This window comes from Scyliorhinus torazame, chromosome 19 (assembly GCF_047496885.1).
Source record: "Scyliorhinus torazame isolate Kashiwa2021f chromosome 19, sScyTor2.1, whole genome shotgun sequence".
NCBI classification, from domain to species: Eukaryota; Metazoa; Chordata; class Chondrichthyes; order Carcharhiniformes; family Scyliorhinidae; genus Scyliorhinus; species Scyliorhinus torazame.
This window is the reverse complement of record NC_092725.1, coordinates 73,409,589-73,433,172: the sequence shown is the minus strand read 5'-3', so window position 1 is coordinate 73,433,172 and position 23,584 is coordinate 73,409,589. Positions and strand designations below refer to the sequence as shown.

At 45.5% G+C, this 23,584-nt stretch overlaps 1 protein-coding gene across 3 annotated transcripts in view; it reads left to right on the top strand.

The window, feature by feature from the left end:
• Window positions 1-23,584, top strand: part of phf21b (PHD finger protein 21B) — a 266,437-nt gene that overhangs the window by 130,973 nt on the left and 111,880 nt on the right. For all 3 annotated transcript variants that reach the window (XM_072484536.1, XM_072484535.1, XM_072484537.1), the window contains one exon: window positions 15,523-15,615. In XM_072484536.1, the coding sequence (XP_072340637.1) occupies window positions 15,523-15,615 (93 nt within the window). The remainder of the gene's footprint in view (window positions 1-15,522; window positions 15,616-23,584) is intronic.

The following is a 23,584-nucleotide window of genomic DNA, read 5'->3' as shown; positions in this document are numbered from 1 at the left end:
GGCCTCCGTTTATGTCCGCCTCCGCTGCCCCGACCTCCGCGCACGCTGGGCCTGATGCCTCAGCACCAGCCGCCCGAAACCCGCGCGAGGTTCCTCGCCGGTTTTCAAACCGGCCCCGCTTGCTACCCGGGACGGCCCCAAAGGCCGCCAATAATCCGGGGGAGGGGGGGGGGGGGGGAGAATCGGGGAAACCCCCAAAAGTGCCGAAGCAAACGCCACCGGAAGTCCAGAGTACGTCTATTTAGCATGGATTTTCAGTCAAGGCTGATGACTTCCTGTTGCACCATGTGACTGCATTCCTCTAACCTCTTCTGAAGCATCTTACTCTGAAAATCTATGTAAGCTGACATCTATTACATTCCCTCTGTCCAATCTGTCTTTCTTCAATAAACTTATCAAACACGATATGTCTAAAGAAGGATTTGGCTAACACAAGATTAGCATACACATTGCAATTTGATTTATAGATACCTAATTTATCTTCCTCCTTCCTTTTGAACAACTGTGGTACGCCGAGGGTGAAGTTCTGCTGACATGTCCACTTTGAGTTCTGTAAAATCTTTTGAAAGCTATTTTCTTTTCTACGATAAGCTATATCAATAGTAGCATTGGGGAAGTCTGGAATAATTCCACCTCTAAATCATGTATTTTTCACCCCTTTGATATGAATTTTAAAATGTTGCAATTGAAATGCAGTGATAATTACTGAAATTGTGCAGAAATGATGGTAGTCTGATTTTTCATACCTTGAATCAATCAATATAGCAAGGTCAGATAAAATATTGAAGAGAACCTGTTAGTTGCACTCAAAACATCCTAACATTTGAGAAAAATGCTCACTCAAGGTCAGCCTGTGCACTGAAAAGCCCAAAATAAGCGCAACTCTGAAAGCCTGCAATTATTTAGAAAACAATAATTCAGGAATGGAGTTAAATTTGTTCAGCTGTTGCATAGCAACATTTTCTAGCACATAATAACTTTTGTACCTTTTGCACTACAAAATTTTTTATTGATAACTGGGCTAAGGAAGAAAATAACTAGCCATCGTAAATTGAAATTTTTTTTTTGTCCCTGTGCATCACATTTTGTAATAAATAAATATATATATATATATATATATATATATATATATATATATATATTATATATATATATATATATATATAATATATATATAATTAAATCCACATAACCTGTAGTTTGTTGAGGTATATTTGGTTTAAGTTTCTGGCTTTGTATAAACCTGTAGCCCTTTGCTATCCATGCTGTTAAGAGAAGAGGAATGCAGAATAGGAAGGTAACTTCTTTTTTATCCTCGAGAGTAATGAGCTGTAGGTGGGTGACTGGGGTTGCCACCTTGAAGTTATTCTTTACCGGCACAGTGCTTTTTAAAATAATGCCAATTGCTTAATGAAATTTTTGCATACAGCAAAATTTTACTGTGAGGTTTTTATATTAGAAAAATTTAAATGCTATGTTTTACTTTTATAGAAAAGAAATACTTTTTCATCTGTATTTGCTGTCAGTGTAAATGACATGTATAGCATACATAAGCAGTGCATACATAAGCAGTACAAGACACCAGAGAACAGCAAAGCGACAGGACGCTTGCAATTGTATCTGTTAAATTTTCCCTCCTGTACAATAAGTGTTCTATTGGGTCAGTCCATAAGGCAATCATTGAGAATTTATTAATGATTGCTGTTGTGACATTGCGTAAATGTAAGGCTGAGAGTCATGAACAGTTCGCAATGTATTTTCCTCTTTAGCTACGTAGATAAAAAAGGAAGTATGCCCTGGTCTAAAAGGAGGGAGAAAATATAGAATCTTTCACTCCATCAAAACTAATCACTTGAAGATTATTTTTCACATTGTAGAATATGACAATATTTGTGACTGACTAGCAATAACCATGGATCTGGACAGATAATAGCATGGATGTTGGAAGTAGATCCTCTCATTTGATTAATTTTTGAAAAAGGAACTTTTATATTTTTCAAATACAAGAGTTAGTCATACATGATATGTGTTTCACACACACTGGCTAGCGCAGATTGTGTATAGTGAATATCAAATGCTATTCATCTAATACATTATTACAAAGTTAAGTTTTAATTTGTTTACAAGAAAGCCAGACTTGCATTTGAATGTGCTTTTCATGACCACAATTGCCCCACTGTGTTTTGCAGCCAGTGTAATACGTTTGTTGTTCAGTCACTATTGTAATCAAGGAAATTTGGCAGCCAATTTGCATACAGCAAAATGATAATGAACATATAATCTATTTGTTTGATGTAAACGGCGGGATAAATATTGACCATGACACAAGGGATAATTTGTCTTCAAAATAGTACATTGAGACCTTTAGCACTGATCTTAGAGTGCAGGCATGGTCTCTGTTTATTGTCTCATCCAAAGGTCAGCATTTCTGATAGCAAAGCAGTCGCTTGGTGTTGTATGTTTTTGTGGCTGCCCAAGAAAGATGTTCAGAGGCATTGAGTCCTCAACAGTAACTTTATTGTGGAAATAACTATTTACAGATTATACAAGATCGTAGGCGTCTTCACTACATGATATTAGCATTCATAACTCTCCCTGATTGTGTTCTTTTGAAGTTTCGAGGATTGGAAGTCTCAACTTGGATCTCTTTATTCTTACTTGGCTGTTCTTCAGTAGAAACTGCAGTATTTGGTGTTTTGTTTGTTTGAGGTTCAACACTTGATCCTTTTCTTTCTCCCTTTTCTCTATCAATAATTCCCCTTTTGTGATGAGATGCCATGGGTTTATCCTGTTTTTACATTGACCATGTTCCCTATCCTTGTGCAATGAATTGACGCTGGTTCTTTGAATCAATTTTGCCCACCATGTTTTGCTTTTGGAACAATGAATGCATATAGCCCCTAGTTCCTGAGGTTGTGGGGAATCCTGGATTATGGTCTCCTGAGGTGAGGAAGGCTTTTGGTTGACGTGTTGCTGTCTCTTCAATTGCAGTAGCCTCTAATCTGGTAGGAAGGTCAGTATTCTCTAGAGTAGAAGAGGTTGACCTAATCTGAGTCAGTTTTGCTGCTAGTTCTGAAATCATCTGGTCATTGGCACCCTGGGCCACCAGTTCTGGTGGATCCATCGGTGTGGATGTACTTAAGGGGTCAAAAATGACAATGTTGATAGTACCACTGTACTCAGTATTCCATTGGAATGTCAGACTTTGTGCTCAAGTCCTGATGTGAGACCTGAACCACGGAACGTTGTGACTCAGAGGTGCAATTACTACCAACTGAGCCACAGCTGACACTACTATTATAATATGTAAAGAACTTTAACTGACAGTTGGTGTGTGAAAAATCTATTTTGAGACCACTGATAAACAGTTAGGCTTAGCATTTCATTTGCTATGCCTTCCATTTTTCTCAACCAAAGATTTATTTCCACCAGGCTTCCAACGGTGTCCATTCCATTTCCTGCATTTCTGCTCACCCCTTCCTTTCTCTCCCAGAATCGTGATAGATTGTGCTGCCTCAATTTTCGGCACATCATCCTCCATGTTCATTAGATTATGCGCTTCCATTTCTGCCACCTCCAGCATGATGTCATCATCAAACACATCTTCCTTTCCACTCCCCTTTTTACCAATGTGCCTCAATGACTACCAACCAGTGGCCCTGACTTCAGTCGTAATGAAGTGCTTCGAGAGGTTGATCATGAAGCGCATCACCTCCATACTCCCAGAACGCCTTGATCCACTGCAATTCGCATACCGCTGCAACCGGTCCACATCAGACACCATTTCCCTGGCCCTACACTCATCCCTAGAGCATCTCGAAAACAAGGACTCCTACATTAGGCTCCTATTTATTGACTACAGCTCCGCCTTCAACACCATAATCCCAGCCAAGCTCATATCAAAGCTCCAAAACCTAGGACTTGGCTCCCCACTCTGCAACTGGATCCTCGATTTTCTGACCAACAGACCGCAATCAGAAAGAATGAACAACAACACCTCCTCCACAATAGTCCTCAACACCGGCGCCCCGCAAGGCTGCGTACTTAGCCCCCTACTCTACTCCCTGTACACACACGACTGCGTGGCAAAACTTGGTTCCAACTCCATCTATAAGTTTGCTGACGATACGACCACAGTGGGCCGGATCTCGAATAACGATGAGTCCGAATACAGGAGGGTGATAGAGAACCTAGTGGAGTGGTGTAGTGACAACAATCTCTCCCTCAATGCCAGCAAAACTAAAGAGCTGGTAATTGACTTCAGGAAGCAAAGTACTGTACACAGCCCTGTCAGCATCAACGGGGCCGAGGTGGAGATGGTTAGCAGTTTCAAATTCCTAGGGGTGCACATCTCCAAAAATCTGTCCTGGTCCACCCACGTCGACGCTACCACCAAGAAAGCACAACAGCGCCTATACTTCCTCAGGAAACTAAGGAAATTCGGCATGTCCACATTGACTCTTACCAACTTGTACAGATGCACCATAGAAAGCATCCTATCGGGCTGCATCACAGTCTGGTATGGCAACTGCTCGGCCCAGGACCGCAAGAAACTTCAGAGAGTCGTGAACACCGCCAAGTCCATCATACGAACCTGCCTCCCATCCATTGACTCCATCTCCACCTCCCGCTGCCTGGGGAAAGCGGGCAGCCTAATCAAAGATCCCTCCCACCCGGCTTCCTCACTCCTCCAACTTCTTCCATCGGGCAGGAGATACAGAAGTCTCAAAACACGCACGAACAGACTCAAAAACAGCTTCTTCCCCACTGTCACCAGACTCCTAAATGACCCTCTTATGGACTGACTTCATTAACACTACACCCTGTATGCTTCATCCGATGCCAGTGCTTATGTAGTTACATTGTATAATGTTGTGTTGCCCTATTATGTATTTTCTTTTATTCCCTTTTCTTCTCATGTACTTAATGATCTGTTGAGCTGCTCGCAGAAAAATACTTTTCACTGTACCTCTGTACACATGACAATAAACAAATCCAATCCATTCTGAGGGGAACGCACTCCACAATGCACTGATCAACTCCTTAGTAACACCTGCCCTTTTACCTTCTCCCTTCCCTCTGTCTAGGACCCTAAATGCTTAGCACAAACATAATTTAATTGTACTACTTCCAATTTGGTATTGTATTCACAGTTGATAATGCGGCCTCCTCTACGTTGGGTTTAGCCCAGCAAGTATGACCCTGAATTTCTTGTGGTCTGTCATAATCCTCTGCTGCATGCCCCCTTTGATTGGTGTGTCCTCAGCCTCCTTTCGTGACACAATGAAATTTGATGTGGGCATGAGGCTCAGCACTTCAAAATTCAATGAAGGACTTACAGCTTTTCAGACTCAAGATTGAGTTCAGATCATTTTAGATCCTAACCATTGTCCTAGATTTTCAGATGACAGCTGTTGAGTCTGCTATTATCATGAACACTTATTGTAGACCTATTATTTGTTTCTTTGCATGTCCCATTGCTATCTCCTTTTGCCTCACGCCATTATCCATTTTGACTTTGAATGTCTCATGCAGCCTGACTTCCATTTTGGTTGTTTGCCCAATACTTTCACAGCTACTGTACTTGCTCAAAACCTCTTAAAATCTCTAAACATTTTCCAATACTGACCAAGAATCATTGGTTTGAAACATTAGCTTTTTTTTTCCTCTCCAGATGTTGCTTGACCTGTTGAATATTTCTGACATTTTATGTTCCTTTCTATGAATTTAAATGGAAGTTTCTTTTGTTATCAACAATGAATATGTATATAGTGCATTTAGCATGGAAGTTTCCCAAGGAACCTTGCAGAGGCTGATGTGTTATGTTCTCTGGGATAATACAGGCTGCAACTCGATGCAGCTTTGACCAAAAGATACTCCAGATTTTGAAGTAAGTTCAATGTGATTTATTGAACCATTAGCACAGTTCTCGGAGTTCGACTCTCCTGTCAATCTTGCTATAGTAACTCAGTCTAACTAACCAGTCTGCTCTCAGCCACGTGTTGGGTGTGGTGCTTCTGATCTGCTCCTGTCCTACTCTCTAAGTGTTGCCTGTGGAAAGAGGCAGAGCATGTGTGCCCTGTCCTTTTATATGGGTTGTGTAATGCCCCCTTGAGGTAATGCCACCTCTGGGTGTCTTGACTGCTCATTGGTTGTGTCCTATTCTAAGTGATCATTAGCTGTATGTCTGCATGTCATGATGTCTCTGGTTGTAGTATATTTATATTAACCCCTTGTGTATTTACAGTGATGCATATCATCACAGAGGCATCAATTGTAAAATTGAACTCTGAAACAAAGAATAAAATATTTTGCAGGAAGAATAGTTAGGGGAAAAAATTAGCAGGAAGTGAAGAGGTTAGTAGTTAACACAGGGAATTTCTATGCGTGGAGTTGAGACAGTTGCCAATATGAGGCAAAGGGCAGTCAAGGTGCATATTTGGGGAGATGGGAAAGATGCAGGGCTGAAGGATGTTACAGAGATGGGAAAGATGATGTCATAGAGGAATTTTAACATAAGGCACTATGGCTTTGTTCTTCAAAATGGTTTACTGGATATTATCGCCCATTCAACAGAGAGTTGGACAAGCAATGGCAATGGATGGATTGCAAGACTGTCAAGTTAGCTGTGGAAGCTGACACTTGGGTTGGATTTTGTGGTAAATAATGAACCAACAACATTTGCCACAAACCTTGAAGAAAACTACCCACAAAGATATGGTGGTTTCTGTGGTGCAGACTTGCCTTTTCCTGAAATCAGTTTGAAGTCAAATGAATCTCCAGACATCGAGCACCAATGAAGATATCAAGCAGGATAAATAACCTTTGAAGTATTCTCACAGGTGGCAACCTGAGAAGTGGGGCTATTTGACATTCAACAAATGGCAATTTTCTCTTACAGGACCAGTGAGGTTGGTTAACACTGATTATGAACTTAGCACATGGTTGAAAGCCTAGTTAAATCTCAATCAACAAGATGCAAGTATGGTTTTCATGGTGAGACTAACAGTGTAAAAGGAAGTTCTCATCAGTTCAATTATTTCATTCTGGGGTTGGGGGTACCCTCAACAGCTTACCTTCTGGACAATCACTGACAGTAACTTTTGGATTCCCGTGTTTAGCTGTCTATCTAGCTGTCTAGCTGTCAGTACTATGGCAAAATCCAGGTGTGTTTCTACAAACAATTACCAAGTAGCAGCACATAGATGAGGTAGAGAAGAAGAGCAAAGATAAATCTTCAGATGTATCCTCTTTATTATGCATGCTTATGAGCTCAGTGGTGAGAATTCTATCCCCACTGAATATTGCAAGTTTGGTAGCTTCTCTTTTTGATTGTGAAGTAAGTAAAGCAACTTGAAGAGGAAATTGTGCCAGGATCAATTAATCTAATCCAATTTCTAATTATAGTACAAAAGGAAAATACTGCATGTGTTGAAAATCTGATGTAAAAACAGAAAAGGAAGGGTCATCGACCTGAAACATTAACTCTGTTTCTCTTCACAGATGACAGATGTTGCCTGACTTGTTAAGTGTTTCTATCATTTTCTGTTTGTATTTCTAATTATGATATGCTGCCATGTCAGTGAGCTACAGCATTTATGCACTAATATTTTTACTGGGAAAAATATTGTGGAAATCATGAGTCAATTGAGTCATACAAGAACAATATCACAGCATGTACAAAAGATCAGTGTCAACTTATTCTACTGTTATTTGAAGAGGTAATGAGTGCAGTTAATTTTAAAAATGAGAGCTTTAAACTGTAGTCTGCAGTGAATGATGCTGATTAATATTTTTCTTTTAAATGCATTTTATTCCTACATAGTTAAGAGAATATTACCAAAATAAAATCTGCCTCCTGCAACAGGATATTCATATTTGACTGGATTATTCATGGTTTTAAATTGCAGACATTACAAATGCTAACATTGAAAAACATTGACATTAATTTAATCTATTACCTAATGCAAACTTGCAGGGCATGTTGTTAAAATGATAGTGAGGTCACAAAGCAATCCTGAAATAGTCCAGCACGCCTTCCATTTTAACCAGGCCAAATTCAGGTGAGAAACAGGATTCCACTACCCTGTCCCAAAGTTGCACTCCTGTATGATGACATTGATTCTATTTCTTCCGACTTGACCAGAAAAAGGTTCAGCATGATTTTAATAAGGCTAGGAAGGAGGGAATCATTCCCACTCTTATTGCTCTCTCGTGATTCTTATCCAGAAGCACTTGTTTGATTAATGCAGGCCTCGTATCAGCTGTTTCCACCAATACAATTGCTTTGTTGCAAATACTGATAAATGACTGGTCCTAATGGGAGTTTTCCTTTAGAGTACTGGCAGCAGCCTTCTGGACTGCTTGTGCCTGAGAATTGTATTATGAGAATACTAACACAGTATATCACACAGTGTAGATTTAGTGAATGAAATAGTAAGAACAAATGGAAGATTGAATTAATTTTAAAAGCAGCTTCCATTCCTCAGGCATTCTTGAAAATTTCAAAATATAATCGCTCTAAGTTTGCAGGAGCAGAGCAGGTAGTGTCCCACTGAGGATCATAGTATCCTTGCAGTATGGAAGGACGCCATTCGGCCCATTGAGTCTGCTTCGACCTTTCAAATGAGCAGTCTGCCCATTTAAGAGGGTCCACCCCATTCTATCCTGTAATCACATAACCTAATCTGCACATCTTTAGACACTAAGGGGCAATTTTTAGCATGGCCAATCCACTTAACCCGCGCAACTTTGGACTGTAACCCAAACACCACCATCACAGCAGTGTCGCAGGCACTCTTCCCCCTTACAGGCAGGTCCCTCCCCTTCATTGGTGAATCCCTTCCCTCCAAAAGCATCACCCTCCCCTCCAAAATGGGACTCCCCAGAGAACTTGCCCCTGGCACAGGTTAGCAGTGCCAATCTGCCAAAAGACATGACCCTTTCCCCCGGAGGGCTACACTTAGCTTGGCAGCCCGGCAGGATCCCCTTGACTGAACCCGTTCATCTGAAGTTGTTGTAAATCTCACTGATGTCACATCAATGAGGTTTGACTATTTAGTGAGGTGGGATCATGTGGCAGAGAGGCCTATTAATAATATTCAAATATGACTTCCGGTTGCGGTTATGTGGAGCTAAGCCGCACATTCGGCGGCTCCCGCTAAAATGGACTTTTGGGCTCTTTTGAGGAGCCCCAACGGCAATTTTTTCGACAACCTCTAGTGTGGGAAGGTGAGCAAGGTCCTCCCCTCCATAGTATATGGATTGGACCAGGAGTGGAGTGGTCAAAAAAGCGTTTTTGGAGCAGCGAAAAGTGCGAGGGAGAAAAAACAAGATGGCGGCGGGCATAGATCAAGCGGCATGGGTGCTGGAGCAGCAGGCGTTTCTCAAGCGCTGCTTTGAGGAGCTGAAGAAAGAGGTGCTGGCGCCAATGCTGACAGCGATCGAGGGGTTAGTGGAGACCCAGAAGGCCCAAGGGGCGGCGATCCAGGCGGTGCAGGAGAAAACCGCGGAGGATGAGATCTTTGGCCTGGCGGTGAAGGTGGAGGCGCACTAGGCATTGCACAGAAGATGGGCGGAAAGATTCGAGGACCTGGAGAACAGGTCGAGGAGGAAGAATCTTCGGATTCTGGGTCTCCCTGAAGGAGTGGAGGGGGCCGATGCTGGAGCATATGTGAGCACGATGCTCAATTCGCTGATGGGAGCGGGGGCCTTTCCGCATCCCCTGGAGCTGGATGGTTGGTCCCTTTCCTCTCCTAACTCCAGCTCCACCCAGTGCGGGGCGTGGTCTGAGATGGCTATGGCCGAGTACTCCGTTCCCTCCACTTTCGGGATCAGCGCCCTGCTCAAAACAAAAAAATCTATCTGGGAGTAGGCTCTGTGCACGTGTGGAAAAAAAAGAAAATTCCCTGGCCAGGGGCCTAGCAAATCTCCACGGATCTACTCCCCTCATCTGGTCCATAAACCCCCTAAGCACCTTGGCCGCAGCCGGCCTCTTCCCTGTCCTTGATCTGGAACGATCTAATGCTGGGTCCAGCACTGTGTTGAAACCCCCCCCCCCCTTATCAAGCTTCCTGCCTCCAGATCCGGAATCCGCCCCAACATGCGCTTCATAAATCCAGCATCATCCCAGTTCGGGGCGTAGACATTCACCAATACCACCCACACCCCCTGTAGCCTACCGCCCACCATCACGTATCGACCCCCATTATCCACTACATTATTCTTGGCCTCAAACAACACCTGCTTCCCCACCAGTATTGCCACCCCTCGGTTCTTTGCATCCAGCCCCGAACGGAATACCTGTCCTACCCATCCCTTTCGTAACCTGACCTGGTCTGCCACCTTCAAATGTGTCTCCTGAAGCATGACCACGTCTGCCTTCAGTCCCTTTAAGTGCACGAACACTCGGGCCCTCTTAACCGGCCTATTCAGGCCCCTCACATTCCAAGTTATCAGCCGGATTGGGGGGCTTCCCTCCCACCCACCCACCCACCCCCCGTTGACTAGCCATCTCCTTTTCTGGGCCAGTCCCGTGCCCGCGCCTCCCACACCCTCCAGTCCCCCAGGCTGGGGACCCCCGTCCTGACCACCTCTTCTGTTTCCAGTTCCCCTTCGGCCAATGCAGCAGCAACCCAATATCCCCCCCCCCCCCCCCTTCCTCCCCCCGCTAGACCCATGTCTAGCTCTTTTGCTCCCCCCATAACACTCCCGCAAGTCAGCTGACTTCTGCTGACACCGGTCTCCCCCGCCATCCCATTGACCCCCCACCTCCCGTGTGGGAATCCCCCCTCCCCCTCAGCAGTCAGTGAGCACTCCTCCTCCCACCCCCCCTCCGTCTTTCCCTCGCCGGGAGAACCACCGTTTCGTCCCAGGGAGGATGGATGGGGGGTTTCGGAGGTTGCATCGGGCAGGGATCAGAAGGATGAGGGAACCTGTTTATAGATGGGACGTTTGCGAGCCTCGGGGCGCTGGAGGAGAAGTTTAGGTTAACCCCGGGAAATGCGTTCAGGTATATGCAAGTGAGGGCGTTTGTGAGGTGGCAGGTGAGGGAATTCCCGTCGCTCCCGGCACTGAGGATCCAGGCCAGGGTGATTTCGGGTGTATGGGTCGGAGAGGGCAAGGTTTCGGCGATATATCAGGAGATGAAAGAAGAGGGCGAGGCTTTGGTAGAGGAGCTGAAGGGCAAGTGGGAGGAGGAGTTGGGGGAGGAGATTGAAGAGGGTCTATGGGCGGATGCCCTGAGTAGGGTTAATTCCTCTTCCTCATGTGCCAGGCTCAGCCTGATACAGTTTAAGGTCGTTCACAGAGTGCATATGATGGGGGCGAAGCTGAGTAGGTTCTTTGGGGTGGAGGACAGATGTGGGAGGTGCTCAGGGAGTCCGGCAAATCACGTCCACGTGTTCTGGTCGTGCCCGGCACTGGAGGGGTTTTGGAGGGGTCTTGCGAGGACTATGTCCAAGGTGGTGAAAGTCCAGGTCAAACCAAGTTGGGGCTGGCAAAAACATATGGACATGGTTCGCCAGGCTCCCTGAGCACCTTCCACATCTGTCCTCCACCCCAAAGAACCTACTCGACCTCGCCCCCGTCAAGTGCGCTCTTTGGCCGCCTTAAATTGTATCAGGCTGAGCCTGGCACACGAGGAGGAGGAATTAACCCTACCTAGGGCATCAGCCCACAGACCTTCCTCGATCTCCTCCCCCAGCTCCTCCTCCCATTTACCCTTCAACTCTTCTACCAGCGCTTCCCCCTCTTCTTTCAACTCCTGGTGTATTTCCGACACCATGCCCTCCCCAACCCATACACCCGAGATCACCCTATCTTGAACTTCTTGTGCCGGGAGTAACGGGAATTCCCTCACCTGTCGCCTCACAAAAGCCCCCACCTGCATATATCTAAAGGCATTTCCTGGGGGTAACTCGAACTTCTCCTCCAGTGCCCATCGGCTCGCAAACGTCCCGTCGATGAACAGGTCCCCCATTCTTCTAATCCCCGCCCGATGCCAGCTCTGGAACCCCCCGTCCATCTTCCCCGGAACAAACCGGTGGTTACTCCTGATTGGGGACCACACCGATGCTCCCATTGCACCCCGGTGCTGTCTCCACTGGCCCCAGATCCTTAGCGTTGCTGCCACCACCGGGCTCGTGGTATACTTTGTCGGTGAGAGCGGCAGCGGTGCCGTCACCAACGCCCCCAGGCTCATTCCTTTACAGGATGCCATCTCCATCCTCTTCCATGCCGCCCCCTCTCCCTCTATCACCCACTTACGGATCATCGCTACGTTGGCTGCCCAATAATTGCCCTCCAGATTCGGCAATGCCAGCCCTCCCCTGTCCCTACTACACTCCAGAAACCCCCTCCTTACCCTCGGAGTCTTGTTTGCCCACACAAAGCCCATAATGCTCCTACCTACCCGCTTAAAAAAGGCCTTAGTGATCACGATGGGAAGGCACTGAAACACAAACCGAAACCTCGGAAGGACCACCATTTTGACCGACTGCACTCTACCCGCCAGCGAGAGCGGTAACGTGTCCCATCTTTTGAAATCCTCCTCCATTTGCTCCACCAACCTCGTCAGATTCAGTTTATGTAAGGTCCCCCAACTCCTGGCTATCTGGATCCCCAGATACCGAATGCTCCCCTCCGTCCTCCTCAGCGGTAGGTCCCCTATCCCTCTTTCTTGGTCCCCCGCCTGTAATACAAAGAGCTCACTCTTCCCTACATTGAGCTTATAGCCCGAAAACTCCCTTAGAGTCTGCATGACCTCCACCATCCCCTCCATTGGATCTGCCACGTACAGCAACAGGTCATCCGCATATAGCGACACCCGATGCTCTTCTCCCCCTCGGACCACCCCCCTCCATTTATTAGACTCCCTCAATGACATGGCCAATGGTTCGATCGCCAATGCGAACAACAGGGGGAACAGGGGGCACCCCTGCCTCGTCCCTCGGTACAGTCGAAAGTACTCCGACCTCCGCCGGTTCATCACTACACTCTCCATCGGGGCTCTGTAAAGGAGCTTAACCCAATTGATAAACCCTACTCCGAACCCAAACCTACGCAGCACGTTTTGTACAATGTTAATTGTTGTGTTTGCGTTTCTTTTATCTTCTGTTATTGGGGGGGGGGGGGTTGTCAAAACTTTTGTTGGAAAACTTGAATAAACATTTTTTTTAAAAAGAAAAGAATGCAAATTATGTACAAACTTAACTCCCAAATCAATTTCCATTGAGTTTACTAAATCCATGTTATTGTTTCCAAAATAATATCAAACAATCCCATTAAACTTCAAATAAATGTTCTGCATGGAAATTATTTCTCGGTGAGTTGATAACTGAATTAATGTAATAATATAAGGCACAACAGAAGACATGGATGCTTGTGAAGTTAACTTCTCTGCATTTCAAAAGGAGAGAAACCTAGACATCATCCATCAATGTAAGCTGTGTCAGTTTCTCTTGCAGTCTCAAAGTAAACTTAAAATTGAAACACTGAAACAATTTGTCCAACTATAAGATGTCAACAGATTGTTATTATCACAGCAAAAATCATCTTCTTTTCTCTGGTGTGGTATTCTAGGATCATCAAGAAAATTCAAAAATCCCGATTACTTATGTGGCCCTTTCTGGATGTACAGATTCTCTCATAATTTATTCTAACCAAAATTTCATTGTGGCCCCAATGAAAGTCGACTTTTCACAATAAATAGACTAACAGCATTGTAGGTGTGCTCGCACCAGATAGGCAATATGAAGGTGGCTCACCATCACCTTCTTGAGGGCAGTTAGGGCTGGGCAACAAATGCTGGCCTTCCCAGCGATGCCCACACCCCATGAAAGAATTTTTTAAAACTGATTCCAACTTAATTGAGACTAAAATTTTAAACCTTACACAATACTATACATTTTTTTAACGAGTCCTTGGCCAACGACACTAATATTTCTATGCACTTACAAAAAGTAAATTCCTTTGCCTTTTTCTTTCACTTCAAGTGCCTTTCTGAATTACTGTAAAAATCTGAATAAAATAGAACAAAAAGTTAGGTTTCAAGTAGAAGCAAAACTTCAATATCACAATACAAAGAGTTAGAGGGCGGAACTTATGCAGTTTATGCACTCTGAAACAGCCATAGTAGCTCGCTGACCTAAAAAGTAATCCAGAATTTTCCCCAACTCTGGGTTCACAGTCTTAAATTTGAAATGAATGCATTCAACAATTCTCATACTTGTGCACACCCAAAAGCAATGCGCATGTGTGTATATATAGGACTAACAATTGACAAACTCAAATAGCACATGCCAATAACTATGATGGATATAAAAGAACATCAACTCACCTCAAACTGAAAACGAGCTTCACACCACACATAACTTTAAGACAGTCTTTCATTCATAGGTTAGGAAACTTTCTCATACTCGCACACATGCAGCAACTGAAAACAAAACTTTATTTTCCTTTTGAACAGAACATGCCCCCTATTCCTTTCTCATGGCAGTTTTAATTTTTGCTGTGGGCCTCTAACTTTCTTTACTTTTAACTTTTCCCTAATTCAGAATTTTCTTCAATGCAACTCTTTCATCAAAAGACATAGAAGCAGAATTAGGCTACTTGGCACATCGATTCTGCTCCGTCATTCAATCATGGCTGTAATTTTTTTCATCCCCATTCTCCTGCCTTCTCCCCATAACCCCTGATCACCTTATTAATCAAGAATCTAACTATCTCTGTCTTAAAGACACTCAGTGATTTGGCCTCCACAGCCTTCTGCGGCAAAGAATTCCATAGAGTCACCACCTTCTGGCTGAAGAAATTCCTCCATCTTTGTTTTAAAGGATCGTCCCTTTAGTCTGAGATTATGCCCTCTGGTCCTAGTTTTTCCTACTAGTGGAAACATCCTCTCCACGTCCACTCTATCCAGGCGTCTCCTGAATGCTGTAACTCCAAGACCTCTTACAAAATTTATTTTCTTCCCACCACGTTCTCTAACTTTACTCCTCCTCACTTATACCAGGAAATCCCCAAACCATTGGAGGGTGTGTTACCTTCATGACCTCTATAGGCAGTGGAAGATTCGCAGTTAAGTTCTTGCCTTATCCACCCCAGCCTGCTTTATCCACTCCCCATGTAATAACAAGTATCTGAGGAACCATCTAACTGCTCCTCCTCCATACATGTTGCCAATTAAACTATGCAGGTTTGGGGCTCCAAAGTCCAAGAAGACAAAGCAAGTGCAGAAGGGAATTATTAAATTATTTTAAAGGTGCATAGAACCTTTCAGCTGTGAAACTCTTACATGGAATGAAATATTCAATTTTTGTATGTGCAGGCTTTAATTTTGTTTATATTTCACTTTGTTTTGCCTTGAGGAACCAATTCCTTTTTATGACACGATCATTAATGGTTAAATTGTTGAAGGAGTATTGTTCTTCTGTTAGAAATTGCAAACGTTTGCAGAAATTATAATTTCAACTCTACTGACCATCAGATCTAATTATAGTCTCATTCTTTTCTCTTATACAGACACTGGGAACTATTACTGCAGTGCCCATTAAGGTCCCGCAGGTCAGCTCATTGCAGAGGTTGGCAGGCCAAGGACCAGCAGTGCTACCTCAGGTAACGATAATGTTAAAGGCAGAATGATAATTCCATTGTGATGAAACTTCAGATATCAGGTGCTTTGCCTAAATTGATACTGCATTGTTCGATCCATTTGTTGCTATAATCAGTCATTAATGTTTTGGAATTCCAGTAGTTGATGATATCGAGTAGGGATATCAAAGTGGAGTGTGTACTTCAAGAGTTCTTTTTATTTTACTTTTATTTCTAAATTAATAGATGATAATGCATTAGAATTGTGAAGTTAGTACCAGGTATTAGTTATCAAATTATGGAATAGTGAATGAAGAGAAGATATGGGCTGTTTGTTCACCAAGTTTAATATGAACTGTGAGAATTGTTAGCTACAATTCTATAATCTTTACCAATCTTGGTAACAGTGAGTAGTACTGAAACTGATCCAGACCCAATATCATTGTTATAATGTCCCAACAAAAACACTAAAATGACAGACTCATGTGTAAAGGAATTGTCATTACTTTGTTTTAATTCACTTATGGGATGTTCACACAGGTCCAATATCCCCTGTGGAGGACACCTTGCTATTGCAAGATTTGATAACTGTAAATTAACACAAAAAAATCTCACCCAAGTGTGCGGGCACCTGTAAGCATAATGAACAATAAGTGCTGTTAGTTTGCACTGATCTCAAAATAGAGGCCTGTCTGTTTCCTTGTTTCCTGACTTTGTTTAATTTTGATTTGTGGCAAAATCTGCAGTATATCCACATTTTTGGTTGTTCATGGTCCAGCAACAGATCCCCCATGCTTTTCGATTAATAACAGAAGCATGGAAACATCAGGGCCAAGATCTTCTGTACTGGAGCGGAACCCCAGAAGATGTGGTGGGGACCCCTTCGAAATCCCCATGCACTGACTACACGGGAATTGGCCGGGAAGTTTCAACTTCTGTTGGACAATTACCCTGCATTTGGAATCCTCTGAAACTTCGATTTAAAGTTGGAGACTTCAGATCATTCCAATTCTCTTCACAGAATTGTTACTCCGGAAAAGTTAGAATGATTAAAACTAGTTCTAACTCCTGGGTAATGGAATACTGGGGCACTTGACCACTTGGCTTCCCGACTGGTCCCACAACTCTCAGCCATCCTCCTGTCACCCCCTCTGACTCCTCCTCCTGACTCGCCAATGGCACGCCTGACCCTCCACTGGACCTTTGGGTTGACGCCTTGATCACCCAACTACCCCTGCAGCCCCCTGACCCTGTGACTACCCCAACCACCCAACTATTTCCCTGACTAACCACCCATTGAAGCATCCTATCTACTTAAATTACACTTAATTTCTGTCAAAGTTGTAACAATATGGATATTGTATGGGAGGTAAAGGGTTAACAGTTTAAAGTAAATACTTTTTACCACCAGATGGTGATCAAGAGCAGTCACATATATATCGCATGATGACCCTTGATTCTAGGAGAAGGTGGTTAGGGCAGCCAAAATGGAATGTACTGCAAATGGGGTGGAAATTCCACATTCGGGTCCTGCTCGCCATTTTTGTAGGCCTCACTCTGCAAACATCCAACCCATTGGACCTATTTTTCTGTCCATCGGTAACAAATGTGCATGTTGTGGACTGTCCTATCCAGTCAGTTGCTAATCACTGAAAACTCCAATTAGATTTTTTTCATCCAATGTAGTAACGTTATAACCTGTATTATTGTGAAGCAACATCCATTGTGTTGCTGCAGGCATTTATTAATTTCTTTTGATATTTTCACATAAACAGGATTATGGCTCAGACAAATGAGGCCTGATAGCCAGGTTTTCTCGCTCCTTGAGCACCCCAAACCTTCTCTGCACGCGTACAAAATCCGAGCATGACCTCCGAATTCTTGCTATATTCCACCATCAAATTTGACTTTTATCAAATCTAGACCCCACCCCTTCCCATGCTACCTATCTCATGACTACCCACTGTGTGTGTGCGCGTGCGCATACGCGTATATTCAAAACCTTTCTAAATTACTATGTTACAACTACAATGGAGAAAGATGTCGTTTGAGATCATCTTATGAGATAATTCATGTGGATAATTAAATGACCTGAAGCCTAGACTACACTTCGGGGCCAATGATTGTACCATAATTAGTTTTGTGGTTAGAATACTTGATGAATCTAATTGTCAGGAATGTGGGGATGAAGCTTGGGTGTCATACTAAATTAGACAGCTTTTTCAAAGAGCCATCGCAGGCATGACAGGCCGTATGCCTCTTTGGTGCTTTAAGATTCTATGTTTGTATTATAAAAGGGAAAAACCTCAAAAAGCTAATTTTTTGTGGAGTGGAAAGGACCAAACTTTTAGAGGTATGGAATAGATCGTGCTCAGATTAATAGTACTGAAAACTTTGCGGATAAAGGCAAAAGAATTGAGAAATAGCTAAGCGATTTGCATAGCTGTAGACCAATGAAATTCACACCAAGAACAATTGATATGGTTCGGTGAAAAACCTTGTCTGCTCCTTTCTTAAACTATGAAATTAAGATTTTCGACAGAGAAGAAATTCAGAAGCAATGCCAAGAAACAAGACTGATTTTCTGCCACTCCTAAATCGCATCAACAAAGCAAAGCTTTGGAGAATTGGATGAACCCCCACGAGGATGGGGTCACGACTTGCAAACCTGGACTGAAATTGAATCGACCGCATGGTGGTCCATACGATATATCTGTTTGGATTTGAGGGTGGCACCACACTTGCAAGCCTTTTCAGGTTTAGTGTGGAGTAATCTGTATGCACTTGAAAAGAAATGCTACACTAGTGCACATCAACAAACTGGGAGGATATGGCTCAATCCTTCTGAGATGACATAATTCAGCTAGACTGCTGGCACTGGGATCAGAGAAAAATATTTTTGCTTAATCCTTTGTAGGGGTACATAACAAGAACCAAGAATTTGAGTGTTTGGAAATGAACCTAGTTGCCCCTCCAGACAATCATCAACTTGAAGAACAACAGGGTGATCTCTTTTCCTGGACATGAAAGTTGTTTTATGTATTTAACCTGTTTACCCAATAAAAGATTCAAGTAGAAGGAGTCTTCTGCTGGTTGGACTTATTGTCAATCCCCAATTGCCATGAGTAGACAATGCTGAACTTTATTGAACTGCTGTAAGCCTTGTTCTGCAGATTTTCTTTAAATTGCTAACAAGACATTTTGAATGATTCACCTATGGCAATACCTTGTACCTTACTGAAACCTCTCCCACTTGGCTATACTTTCTACTACCTGTATTTGCCTTACCCAAGTCGTTAAAGTGGCAGCATTGCCCTTACCGACAAATTGCACCTTGGCCTCTTCAAAATTACAAATAGTGTCCTCTAATTGTAGTGCATGATCCCTCCCTTTTGTCCTCGCCCAACCTCTTTGCACATGGTAAATCACACCATCCTTCTTCAACATCCTTCTTCTGTTGCATAGCTCCTCTCTCACTTGGTTGCACTCTTATTTGACGTTTTGTATCTGTAAACCTCAGATACTTTCGAGCGGTTTACTTACTTAAAAGTTTTACTTAGTATGTCTTTACTAACGAGGTGAACAACCCACAAACAAAAGTTCAAATTCAAGAATATTTGTTTAACACAATTAGCCCTTATATTACCAACAAAATGTGTGCAGCACGGTAGCACAGTGGTTAGCACAGTTGCTCCACAGCTCCAGGGTCCCAGGTTCAATTCCCAGCTTGTGTTGCTGTCTGTGCGGAGTCTGCATGGGTTTCCTCCCACAGTCCAAAGATGTGCAGGTTAGGTAGATTGGTCATGTTAAATTGCCCTTAATGTCCAAAAAGGTTAGGTAAGATTACTGGGTTAGGTTGGAGGCATTGGCTTGGGTGGGGTGCTCTTTCCCAGGGATGGTGCAGTCTCGATGTGCCCGCTGTGACTGGGCCATGCTCAGGAGTGCCGCTGCAATGTCCAGGTGGGTCTGACACATGGCTGCCTGTGAGAGGGCAACCCTGTCTTGGGCCTCACCCAATGCCTGCACAGAATGCCCAGGCCTTGACATGCTGATCTACAGCCGAAACCCTTTTCCCAAGGCCCCTACTGCAGACGCCACCTGTGCAGTGTTGGCCTGGGTGGCACACATGTTTGGCACCACCTCCTACTCCTGCATCCGGTTGGCCTCCTTCTGCACTGTAAATTTTGTGATTTGTGATTGCGAAAATACTAGAGGTACCCATGATCAGTGTATACTCCAAGCAAAGATGGCTTGGTAGGGCTATGGATCTGATTGCTGGTGTTCCTCTGGTCCGTCTTCACAACAAACAAAGAAAAGTACAGCACAGGAACAGGCCCTTCGGGCCTCCAACCTGCGCCGACCATGCTGCCCATCTAAACTAAAATCTTACACACATCCGGGGTCTGAATCCCTCTATTCCCATCCTATTCATGTATTTGTCAAGATGCCCCTTAAACATCACTATCGTCCCTGCTTCCACCACCTCTGGCAGTGAGTTCCAGGCACCCACTACCCTCTGTGTAAAAAAAACTTGCCTCGTATATCTCCTCTAAATCTTGCTCCTCGCACCTTAAACCTATGCCCCCTAGTAATTGACCCCTCTACCCTGGGAAAAAGTCTCTGACTATCCACTCTGTCTATGCCCCTCATACTTTTGTAGACCTCTATCAGGTCGCCCCTCAACCTCCTTCGTTCCAGTCAGAACAAACAAAGTTTATTCAACCTCTCCTCCGAGCTAATGCCCTCCATACCAGGCAACATCCTGGTAAATCTCTGCTGCACCCTCTCTAAAGCCTCCATATCCTTCTGGTAGTGTGGTGACCAGAATTGAATACTATACTCCAAGTGTGGCCTAACTAAGGTTCTATACAGCTGCAACATGACTTGCCAATTTTTATACTCAATGCCCTGGCCAATGAAGGCAAGCATGCCGTATGCCTTCTTGACTACCTTCTCCACCTGTGTTGCCACTTTCAGTGACCTGTGGACCTGTACACCAAGATCTCTCTGACTGTCAATACTCTTGAGGGTTCTACCATTCACTGTATATTCCCTACCTGCATTAGACCTTCCAAAATGCATTACCTCACATTTGACCGGATTAAACTCCATCTGCCATCTCGTCGCCCAAGTCTCCAAACAATAAATCCTGCTGTATCCTCTGATAGTCCTCATCGCTATCCGCAATTCCACCAACCTTTGTGTTGTCCGCAAACATACTAATCAGACCAGTTACATTTTCCTCCAAATCATTTCTATATACTACGAACAGCAACAGTCCCAGCACTTATCCCTGCGGAACACCACTAGTCACAGCCCTCCAATCAGAAAAGCACCTTTCCATTGCTACTCTCTACCTTCTATAACCTAGCCACTTCTGTATCCATCTTGCCAGCTCACCTCTGATCCCGTGTGACTTCACCTTTTGTACCAGTCTGCCATGAGGGACCTTGTCAAAAGCCTTACTGAATTCCGGGTTGCGGCGATGCGGCAGCTCCCGCGAAAACGGACTTTTGGGCCCGCTAACGGAGCCCCAACGGCACTTTTTAGAAAACCAACCCATGGGGAAGGAAGGAGAAAGGTCCCCTACTAATGTGCATGGATCGGGCCCGCAGCGAAACGGCGAAAAAAGCGGCCCTGGAGCAGCGGGAAAAGAAAAATGGCGGCGCCCACGGACAGAGAGGAGATGAAAGAGTTCATCAAGCGCTGCTTCGAGGAGCTGCGTAAGGAGATGGTGGCGCCTATACTGGCAATGATTGAAAGACTTGGAGCAACCCAGAAAGCCCAAGAGGTGAAGATCCAGGAAAAAGTGAGTGAGAACGACGACGAGCTCGTGGGCCTGGCGGAGAGAGTGGAGCGGCACGAGGCGCTGCACAAGACGTGAGCGGGAAGACTCGAAGACCTGGAGAACAGATCAAGGAGAAACAAGTTGAGGATCCTGGGTCTCCCAGAAGGAGTGGAGGGGGCCGATGCCGCGGTATATGCGGGCACAATGATCGGGACGCTGATGGGTGCGGAAGCCCCCCCCCGGGATTGCTGGAGCTGGATGGGGCGCACCAAGTGCTAGCGAGGAAGCCCAAGGCAAAAGAGCCGCCAAGGGCGATGGTGGTGAGATTTCACCGGTTTACGGACAGAGAGAGGGTCCTGAAATGGGCCAAGAAGGAACGGAGCAGCAAGTGGGACAATGTGGAGATCAGAATATACCTGGACTGGAGCGCGGAGGTCGCTAAGCGGAGAGCGGGTTTCAACCGGGCCAAAGCGGTGCTGCATCGGAAAGGAGTGAAAGTTGGAATGTTGCAGCCAGCGCGACTGTGGGTTACACATAATGGCCAACACCACGACTTCGAAATGCCCGAAGAGGCGTGGACCTTTATACTAGCTGAAAAATTGGACTCTAATTGAGGGTTTGTGTGGGAGGGGGGTGTTTGAGGGTTGAAGTATGATGGTTGTTGTACATAGGGGGTCAACCACGCGCAGGAAATGCTATATGGGCTGGGGGAGAGGGACAAGGCCACGACAGGAGCTGCGCCATGGGGGGGCGGGGCAGGCTTTGGAAAGCACTGGGTTGTCTTTCCCGCGCGCGGCAAGAAAGGCAGGAAGGGGAACAAAGGAATGTACATTGATTGGGAGATTCCCACACGGGGGGGTCAAAGGGATGGCGGTGTCAGCAGGTGTCAGCTGACTTACGGGAGGGATATGGGGGGAGCAAAAAAGCTAGACGGGGATCTAGCGGAGGGGGGGAGAGGAGGGAGGGGGGCGTTGGGGGGGGGGGGAGGGTTGCTGCTGCACTGGCCGAAAGAGAACGGGACACCGAAGAGGTGGCTGGGACGGGGGTCCCCCGGCTGGGGACTGGAGAGTGAGGGAGACGCGGACAAGGGACTGGCCCAGAAAAGGAGATGGCTAGTCTGGGTGAGTGTCCCTCCAATCCGGCTGATAACGTGGAACGTGAGGGGCCTGAATGGGCCGGTGAAGCGGGCTCGAGTGTTCGCGCACTTGAAGGGACTGAAGGCAGACGTGGCAACGCTCCAAGAGACACACCTGAAGGTGGCGGAACAGGTCAGGTTAAGAAAGGGATGGGTAGGACAGGTATTTCACTCAGGATTGGACGCAAAAAATAGAGTGGCAATTCTGGTGGGAAAGCATGTGTCATTTCAGGCCAAGACTATCGTAGCGGATAATGGAGGGAGATATGTGATGGTGAGTGGTAGGTTGCAAGGGACGTGGGTGGTGTTGGTAAATGTATATGCCCGAACTGGGATGATGCTGGATTCATGAAGCGCATGTTGGGGTGCATTCCGGACCTGGGGGTAGGAGGACTGATAATGGGAGGGGACTTCAATACGGTGCTGGACCCAGCACTGGACCGCTCCTGATCAAGGACGGGAAGGAGGCCGGCCGCGGCCAAGGTGCTCAGGGGTTTTATGGATCAGATGGGGGGGGAGTGGACCCATGGAGGTTTGCAAGACCGCAGGCCAGGGAATTTTGTTTTTTCTCCCACGTGCATAAGGCTTACTCCTGGATAGATTTCTTTGTTCTGGGCAGGGCGCTCATCCCGAGAGTGGAGGGGACGGAGTATTCGGCCATAGCCGTTTCGGACCATGCCCCGCACTGGGTGGAACTGGAGCTGGGAGAGGAGAGGGACCAACGCCCGCTGTGGCGGCTGGATGTGGGACTGTTGGCTGATGAGGTGGTGTGTGGGAAGGTGAGGGGGTGTATTGAAAGGTACTTGGAGGCCAACGAAAACGGGGAGGTGCGAGTGGGGGTGGTACGGGAGGCGTTGAAGGCGGTGATCAGGGGAGAGCTGATCTCCATCAGGGCTCATAGGGAGAAGTCAGAGGGAATGGAAAGGGAGAGGTTAGTGGGGGAGATCTTGCGAGTGGACAGGAGATACGCAGAGGCCCCGGAGGAAAGATTACTTGGGGAAAGGCGACGGCTCCAGACGGAGTTTGACCTGCTGACCATGGGCAAGGCGGAGGCACAGTGGAGGAAGGCG